The following is a 9,204-nucleotide window of genomic DNA, read 5'->3' as shown; positions in this document are numbered from 1 at the left end:
CCGCCCTCCCTCCTTGCCTCCCTCCCTCCCTCCCTTCTTCCCTCCCTCCTCGCCAGCCTCCTCCCTCCCTCCCTCCTCCCCGCTCCCCTCTCCTCCTCCCAGGACTAGGCGCGCTCCCTCCTGCCCCACATCCATTAATGTCTGGGGGCTGAGGTGAGCAGAAAGAAGGGGGGACCCGGCTTGCAGGCGCGGCGGCACGGCCCCCCCCGCCCCCCAAACCCCATCCCCAAACAAAACCAACAGCCCCCCGAAGAGGGGAGGGCAGGGGAGGGGGCAGAAATCCCCAAAGCAGCCCCAAAATACCCCGCAACAAAACCCGAACCGCCCGCCGCCGCCACCGCCGCCACCGAGCGGGCGGCGGCAGCGCTCTCGCGGCGCGGCGGCGGCGGCGGCGCTGGGGGCCGGCGCGGCTCGGAGCGGCCCGCCCGCACCGGGAGGCGGCGGCGGCGGCGGCGGCGGGGCGGCTCTCGGCGGAGCGGAGCGGGGGCCTGGCGGCGGCGGCGGCGGCGGCGGCAGCGGCAGCGGTGGGGAGCGCGGCCGCCCGCCCGCCGCGCCTCGCCGGCCGCCGCCGATGCGGTGCCCCGCGGCCGCGCCATGACCCTGAGCTCGGAGATGTCCGAGGCGTCGGCGCTGGCTGAGGAGACCGACATCGATGTGGTGGGCGAGGAGGACGACGAGGAGGACGACGACGAGCCGCAGCCCCGCCGCCGCCGCCACCGCCGCCGCCGCCGCCGCCGCCGCTCTTACGCCGAGGACGAGGAGGAGGAGGAAGAGGACGAGGAGGATGTGGGCGACCTCCACGACGATGCCCTGCTGCCGCGGTCGCCCGTGCGCGGCGGCGGCGGCGGAGGAGGAGGAGGAGGAGGAGGAGGAGGCGGCGGCGGCGGCGGCGGCGGCGGGGCGGGCGGCGGGGACGGCCCCGGCGGATCGCGGCCCCCCTCCCGGGGCGGCCCGCAGAAGGCGGCGGCGGCGGGCGGCGGCGGGGCGGGCGGCGGAGGCGGCGGCGGCGGCGGGGCGGGCGGCGGCGGCGGCGGCAAGAACAGCCTGGTGAAGCCGCCCTACTCGTACATCGCCCTCATCACCATGGCCATCCTGCAGAGCCCCAAGAAGCGGCTGACGCTGAGCGAGATCTGCGAGTTCATCAGCGGCCGCTTCCCCTACTACCGGGAGAAGTTCCCCGCCTGGCAGAACAGCATCCGCCACAACCTCTCCCTCAACGACTGCTTCGTCAAGATCCCCCGCGAGCCCGGCAACCCGGGCAAGGGCAACTACTGGACGCTGGACCCCGAGTCCGCCGACATGTTCGACAACGGGAGCTTCCTGCGCCGCCGAAAGCGCTTCAAGCGGCAGCAGCTCCCGGCCCCCGAGCTGCTGCTGCGCGCCGTGGACCCCGCCGCCTTCCTCCCGCAGCCCCCTCCCCAGCCCCCGCAGCAGCCGCCCTGCGCCTACGGACCCTACGGCTGCGGCTACGGCCTCCAGCTCCAGCCCTACCACCCGCACTCCGCCCTCTTCGCCTTCCACCACCCCTCCCCGCCGCCCCGGCAGCCCCCCGCCGCCGCCGCCGCCGCCGCCGCCGCGCCGCCGGGCCCCTTGCTGCCGGCGGCGGAGCTGGCACGGACGCCCTTCGGCTACGCGCACCCGCTGGGCCCGGCGCTGGCGGCGTCGCTGCACGCCGCCAAGCCCGGCAGCGGCGCGGCCGTGGCCCGCTCGCCCTTCTCCATCGAGAGCATCATCGGGGGCGGACCCGGCCCCGGCCCCGGCCCCGGCCCCGGACCGGGCCCCGGACCCGGCTCCGGCTCCGGTCCCGGCCCCGGCAGCAGCTGCGCCTCGCAGTCGGCCGCAGCACCGGGGCTGTCCCGCCCGCTGGGGAGCGCCGGCGGAGGCCTGTCCCCCGCCGCCCCCCTGCCCGCCGCCCCCGGCTTCGCGGGCCGCATCTCTAACTGTTAAGGGTTTCGGAGTCTTTCCGAAGGTAGGATCCGGGGTTATCTCTTTTCTTCGCCTCTCGGACGCCCGGCGGACGCGGCGAGGAGCGGAGCCGCGGGGTTTTGCGCGGGGTTTTGCGCGGGTTTATGAGCGATGGGGATCGAGGGTCGTCCTCCGCGGCCGGTGGGCCGCCCGGGACCTGCCCTAATGCACAGCCAGGTCGATATGCTGCATGGGCGGACGGTCGTGCTGTTGGGAAGTTACTCGCTACTCCTTAAAAAATAAGAAAAGAAATAATAATAAATAACGTCTCTAAACCGTCAAAGTTCAGAGATTCTCAGGTCTAGGAGCTTACAAACAGTAACTTACAGGAAAAGGAAAAGGCTTGAGGGAGGACAGCAAAGCAATACTTTTTCATTTTAGTACACTTGTCTCATGTACTTTTATAAGAGAAAAGAAAAGATTAACATGTTTACACAGAAGAAAGTCAAGATTATCATTTCTTATTTTAACCTGTGTTTTGTATTATAATAGACTTACGGAGTTTTTATTTTGTACTTTATGCGTATTCTTTACAAGGAATATTGTTAAAAAATTACTGGCAAGTATTATTGTACCATTTTAATGTAAAATTTTTACACATTTTCAAAAATAAAATTTTTAATTTTCAAAAAAAAAAAAAAAGAACCAAACCAAAATACAAAAGGAGCTCTGCCACACAGTTGGCTTCGGACCCTTTCGTCCTTAATACTTCTCCCTTCTCTAGGGCATCGATATATTTTTCCTCGGGATTCATAGCACAACACTCAAGGAAATTTACAGTTTGAAATGTATTATGACTGGACTTGACCACGATGAAGATCTAAATAAGATCTTCACAGTCAAGCCATCGCTAGTCCTAGCAGAGAGTGAAAGAAAAAAAAAAGAAGACAGAAAGACAGAAAGACAGAAAGACAGAAAGACAGAAAGACAGAAAGACAGACAGAAAGACAGACAGAAAGAAAGAAAGAAAGAAAGAAAGAAAGAAAGAAAGAAAGAAAGAAAGAAAGAAAGAAAGAAAGAAAGAAGGAAAGAAGGAAAGAAGGAAAGAAGGAAAGAAGGAAAGAAGGAAAGAAGGAAAGAAGGAAAGAAAGAAAGAAAAGAAAGAAAGAAAAGAAAGAAAGAAAAAAAGAAAGAAAGCTCGAGCAAGAACAAAAGAGGGAATAAATAGTAATAGGTCTTTCTAGTGGGATTAAAGCCTAGTCCTGCAAAGTACCAGTCAGAGGATTGATTATAAACACTGTTTTAAGCCATTTTTATACTTCTGGGTGAATTCTAAATCATAACTGCACCACGGTTTGGCATCATATAGGCCCAACGGAAAATAGTAATAAGGGACATGTACGGAACTTCAGAGATTTGTCCTAACCTCTTAAATTTCTATGACGATAGTACGGACATGTGTTTCTACTTTTACACATAGTATAAAATGAGTATTGGAATATACTTTATTGATGAGCTGATTAAACGCGAGAGCTATAGAAGTCAGGAGACGTAGGTGTACGAAACCAACCGTGTAAGGAAGCTTTTTCGGTTTTGAACTCTCATTTTCTCACGCATAAGATCAACAGATATTTATGTTGTAGACTAAAATTATTTTTTAACCTAAAAAGTCCGCCTCAAATATTTCGAGCTTAGGCGTGAAAAGAGAATCGAACGTTTTCAGAGTAGGCATGTGGAGGCTTATGTGGGCTTGGAACGCCAGCTTTCCAGATCAGGAGGGCGTTCTTCCAGTAAGACTGTATTTACAGAATTTAGTAAATCGTGGGATAAATCATGTGAATTTTCCTAAAACAATACAAAAAAAAAAGGGGGGGGGGGGGAGAGAAGTCTTTTAGTGCTCATTGGTGTGGGGAAGGAAAGTCTATACGGTTATACACTTTTACGTCTCGAAGTACCTCGTCGCCTTAGTTTTCAGTATTCTTGTGGACAGAAAAATGATGGTTTTCAGTTTTGTTGGTAGCAATGCACGGTTAAAACAGTGGTTTTCAGAAGCGGAAAGACTGGACGTATGATCTCTGCTGGGCTCTATTTGCAATATGTAGCTGGAGGGCCTCTTTGGGTGTCCCAGGTCCCTTAGAGGACAAGTACGTACCGTCCTGTTTAGTTTTTAGAACAGAAGGGAAGAGAACCCCGAGGCTCCGCGTACCTGCACCCTGGGGAGAAACCAGCGTTATTCTCCAGGGAACCACTAACTCCCCATCCCCGGGCCCACACCCCCGCCGGGGCTGGCCGAGGGGGCTCTGGGGGTGCCGAGCCCCGCTCGGGCGTCCCTCGGGCTTGTGGCTAAAACTGAGAGGGGGGAGTCTGGAGAGGGAAAAGGCAGCGGCGGGGGGCTGCCGGCGGCGGGGGCTGCCCGCGGTCGGTCTGCTTTCTGGCCGCTCCCGCAGCGGCTCGGGGCAAAGAGGCCGTGCGAGCCCTGGCGAAAGGAGGCACATGGAGAAAACAGGCTCCGGATCTCCTCGCTGGCTTCCTCACGAACCCCGGCGAGCGGGGTATGATGCCCCGTGCGCCCAGGTCGCATCCGGCCCCGGCCCCAGCCCTGGCTAAATAGCTCAGGCGATGGGATTGCGGCCGTCCTTCCCCGGGGTCGGCAGGCCGATTCCAAAGGTGTATATATATATATATATATATATATATATATACATATATATATATGTGGCAACGAGACCGCTAGGCCCCTCGTTCCTTCCTTATTTTATGCCGTGCGCGCACAGGGCCTTCGCCTGGGAGCTGAGAGCGAAGCGGGAGCCTTCCCGGCAGAAGGGCTTGCAAAAAGTGCCGCGGCTTCATTTCTCGAGCGCCGAGGAAAGGGGTCGGGGGATTGGGCTGTGGCGACGGGGGCAGCCCCCAGCGCTTGCTTTCGCCCGGTTCTCCGGGAAGCCGCCCGGCCTCGGCCGCCCTGCCCGGCGGTGCCGGTGCTGCGCCGGAGCAGGTGCCGCAGCTCTCCGGTGTGCCGGGCCGCGGACACCCCCTGGCACCCGCGGTGTCCAGGGCTTTCCAGGGGGACAGAGGGGACGTGCGGTCCTAGCAGGAACGGATCCCGGTGGAACAATTCTTCGAAAATAGGCTGAGCCCTAATAAACACTCTGGTGGGACAAACATGATGGTGTCGCCTCCTCCTCCTCCTCCTTCTCCTCCTCCTCCTTCCAGCTACAAAGTGTGGATTCATTAACCCGTCTCCTTTTCTCATCATATCCCCGTAGGGCTGAGAGACGAATTACTGGAGCTGAATCGGGAGGGGATTGCTCTATATGGGGGCTAATGTTTCAATCAGTTCCTCCAGAAGGACCACACAAAAAGAAACTTTTTAGTTTATGGAGCTATTATGCAGAGTTTTAATCTAGGGATAGATTTAGCCAAATGTTATCTATTGGGAATTTAATGAAGCCCTTATGTATTCAATCGCTTTTTATGCCACACACAGTGTCTCTATCCAGAAACGTTTCCTTCTACATATTTCTTTGTTTCTGTTGGGTGATTTATATATTTTTAATTAGTTTTTCTTTAATTATTTCTTCTCAGCCATCTTGTATAACGTTTCTCTCAAGCGGGACTGCGTTAGGTCCCTTCCCACATCCTCTATGAAAGAAATTTCCCCTTCCCTCCCCCGTTTCGGAGCTGATTACTTTGCACGTCCGCACGCTGCGCCCTTCCCGGGGGAGCGCTCCCCCCGCGGGGCGCAGAGGGGCCCGATATCCCTACGGCTCCGCCGGCACCGGGAGCCTGGACGAGCCGCGGGGCTCCCCTGCAATGCTCCCCGGCCCTGCAGCATCCCCAGCAGCAGATCCTTTGGGCCATTCGCTCCTGGTCATTTTTCTGCTGCAGCGAGAGGCAACCCCAGGCAGCCGGGGGGTTCTCCGAGGCGGCTGCTGCCCCCCGCATCCCCGCAGGCTGGTTTCAAGCACCCAGGGTCAGCCCCGTCCTGGGTCCCGGAGGGCAGGAGGGGAGGCGAGGGCCTCACCTGCTCTCCGCTGCTGCCTTTCTTGCTGTGCTGGTGGAGAGGGAGGGCGCACGGCTGCCCCCGCCGCTGCTGGGGCCTGTGCGGGGGATCTGTTGGAAAGTGGTTCTGGTTTAATGGCCCCTTGGCACGGCCCGGAGACTCCGCTCTGTATGTAATACTTTCCTTCATTACTTACAGTAAGTACTTCAGTAGTCTCTGATAATATTGTATTTGACAGAAATCATGGAAATTATGATCATGGCCAAATGCTCCCTGCACGGGAACTTGCTAACCAAAGCAGATCCGTTTTCCAGCTTGTGACCAGCGGCTCCCCCTTCCTCTGCGAAGTTTCTCCCGCTTCCCCTTCGGCGCGGAGCCGGGACGGGCCGCACGCACCGGCGGGATCCCGGTGCCCAGTGCCCGGTGCCCGCCGCCTGTGCCCGCTGCGGGCGGCTCCCAGCAGGTAGGTGTCCGCTCGCCCTCCGGCACCCCTCACTCACCTCTCCGCTCACCCGCACGCTCCGCAGCGCTCCTTCTCCCTTCTCTGCACGTCCTTTCCCCTCCGCCACCCCACCGCGAAAGCCACGCCGAGCAGCTGCTCCCCGCGCATATATGCCCACACGCGCGCGTGTGTGGACGGGTGTGCAGGAAAATGGCACTCCCAATGCTAACTAGCTGCTTTCGGATCACTGCCGCGGCAGCAAACGGCTTCGTATTTGCCCTGCACAGATGGCCGTCCATCGACTTGGGGGGAGGCGGAGACCTGCTCGATAAACCGCCTGTCCTCTTTTTTTTTTTTTTTTTTTTTTGCTTTTGTAGGAGAGAAAAACCGCCGCCCGGCACGGCTTGCCGCGGAGATCCGGATTCGACCCCAAAAAGAGAGAAGAGGCGAAGAACCAAGGGGCTTGGAGCCGCGCAGCCCGGGGCAGGCAACCCGACGGCAAAAGCCGGTGCGGCACCTCGGGCACTGCGCGGCCGCCCAGGAGCGGGGGCTCACCGGGGCCGCCCCCCGGGAGCTACGGCGGGGACCCGGCGGACGTGGGGCCGCGGACAGCCAAGAAAGTAGAGCTAGAGTGGGCCGTACTCAGGATTTTTTATTATTATTATTATTATTATTATTATTATTATTATTATTATTATTTAATGCAAGGTGTTGCCAATTTCAGAAATGATATTGCTGAAGTGAATTTAGACGGAAAGTGTTTTGTTTTTTTTTTAATTCAAAATAATTAAACTTGCCCTTTCTCTAAACCACAAGAGACCTGTTGAATTGATTCTAAGTTTCCCTCTCGTTGATGGAGCAAAACGGCGTGCAGAAGTCTGCGGGGCCCCATATTTAGATGATAAATTATACAATTTACGTTGGAAGCAAAAGGATAAATAGAGATTTCAGTTGTTGCATTAATTCGTTGTCCGAAACTGGGAAGGCCTTATCCACGCTTAATCCGAAGGTATTTCTCTCCCCTTCGAGCGCTAGAAAAGCAGCTGTGTATATCGAAATGCGCGTGTACGTTCAGGCTTGTGTACCCGAGACCCGGTGCGGCTACCGGGACCCGCTCCCGCACATCCGCAGCGCTGCGGAAGCCACTGCGGCAAGTGTGTGCAGCGTGGAAAGCGCCTGCAGTGCCTGGGGACACGGCCTCCCCACCGCGGTCTGCTCCCCTGCGCTCGGGACGGGAGGGCACATGCACACCTGTACGCCCAGAATACATTAAACCCATTAGATACACACAATCAAGATAAATGAGGTGTCTTCCTCAGGTTTTCTTTTCTTAAAATAAACGCTGTCACGTCTGCTTATTCAGCAACCACCAGAGGAAACTGATAGCTTTCTAATATTCGTGTTTAGAGGGAAATTCCACCTGTTGTCTGCAAGACGTGTGTGCGTGTGAAGACAGGCAGTCTCTTCGGATCAATAGTTCACGTTTAAAGGAACCACGGTGAAAAAATAAAATACAAATAATAGTACAGGGCAAAGTGAGAGGGGACAGGTGACTGGTTTGCCTGAAACTGGATGAGATCAAAAATTACGGGCCGAGAAAAATAATTCATTTTATGCAATCCAGCCTGCCCCTGGTTTCACAAAGTCCCGTCGGGGGCAGCTCGGTGGGTTCTGTCAAGCTCCCCTCCGCCTCCCTGCAAGTTCCTCACGTCTTCTCCGAGCAGACGGCCCTGCATGTGGGGGACCGCACACGAGCGTGTGTCCTTTTACTGTCCCGCAAGCGCTCGGCAGCCAGCGGAGCCGGGAAAACCAAACCGCAGACCTCCTCCCCGCTGCCTCCGACTCGTCTGCGAGGAGCCGAAGGGCGGCCCTCTGGAAATTGCCCTCTTTAGGTCGCTTTCAGCCCGACTCCCCTGCGATGGCTCTTCCCTGGGTTCCGGGACATCTGTCCGGACGAGTTTTTGGGGGGGTCCCGGCACGGCCGGACCCCCGGGCCGCCGCGCGGCACAGCTCCGGCCCACACACCGGCGCGGCGTGGGGTACTTGTCTGCCTGCTTTTGAACCGACTCCTTTCCCCTCCGGGGAAGTCCCCCTTCGTCCCCACCCAGAGGAAGTCCACAACAACTTGCTGACACGCGGGCAGTCAAACCCAGCGCTCCCACATGAGGTTTCCAACCCAGCCCCGGAGATACTGCTCCTGCTCCTTGCACAAACCTCCGCGGCCCCGTCGAGGCAGCAGGAAAGGAGCCGGGGATCCGGGGGGAGCTCCGGGTGGAGGCGGCCGGCTGCCCGGTGCCTGTCCCCGGCCCGGGTTACGCCGCCGCACCGCCGGCAGAGCAGACTTGAGCTGCCGTCGAGGGAGCGGGACTGGGCGCACAGCCCGTCCGAACACAGACAGGGGTTCTCCTGCGAGAGGGGGAGCGATGCGGGATGCGGGATGCGGGATGCGGGGTGCGGGGTGCGGGGTACGGGGTGCGGGATGCGGGGTGAGGGCCCAGCCGGGCCCCGACGGCGGGGACGAGCCCGGGGCCCCCGTCGGGGTTCGCTCTCGCCGTGGCTGTGCCGTGCCGCGGCCGGCGATGGCCACCTCGGCAGCGGAGCGAGTGAGGGCCGGGACTGCCCCTTCTCCTCGCCTTCGCCGCTCGGGGCGTGGGGAGAAACCCAGGGGCCGGGCCAGGGTGAGCGGGTGCCCCTCTTCCCGAGGCAGCCCTGGTGAGGGCGGTGGAAGACCAAACCAGCCCTTGGGCAACCGGGGAGGGGGGTTGAGGGGGCTAGGGGTGGGAGGGAGGGGCGGGGAGCCCGGTCCCGGCGGTATAAATCCCTCGGCAATTGAGTTCTGCACCTTTGATTTGAAAAA

At 58.7% G+C, this 9,204-nt stretch overlaps 1 protein-coding gene across 5 annotated transcripts; it reads left to right on the top strand.

Moving 5' to 3' along the window:
* The first annotated feature begins 485 nt into the window (after positions 1-485).
* Positions 486-8,768, top strand: FOXD1 (forkhead box D1). 5 transcript variants are annotated; one of them, XM_083817375.1, is made up of 3 exons: positions 486-1,969; positions 6,220-6,368; positions 6,725-8,768. In XM_083817375.1, the coding sequence occupies exon 1, from the start codon at positions 595-597 to the stop codon at positions 1,945-1,947; it is 1,353 nt and encodes a 450-aa protein (XP_083673501.1). In that variant the 5' UTR covers positions 486-594; the 3' UTR covers positions 1,948-1,969; positions 6,220-6,368; positions 6,725-8,768. The 5 variants fall into 5 exon arrangements, with proteins under 5 accessions (XP_083673501.1, XP_083673500.1, XP_083673499.1 ...); XM_083817374.1 differs by having other exon boundaries at positions 6,144-6,368; XM_083817373.1 differs by having other exon boundaries at positions 488-6,102.
* The last annotated feature ends 436 nt before the right edge of the window (positions 8,769-9,204 follow it).

The sequence above is a fragment of the Anser anser genome (genome assembly GCF_964211835.1).
Source record: "Anser anser genome assembly, chromosome: Z".
Taxonomy (NCBI): Eukaryota; Metazoa; Chordata; class Aves; order Anseriformes; family Anatidae; genus Anser; species Anser anser.
This window is presented reverse-complemented; position numbering and strand designations above follow the sequence as displayed.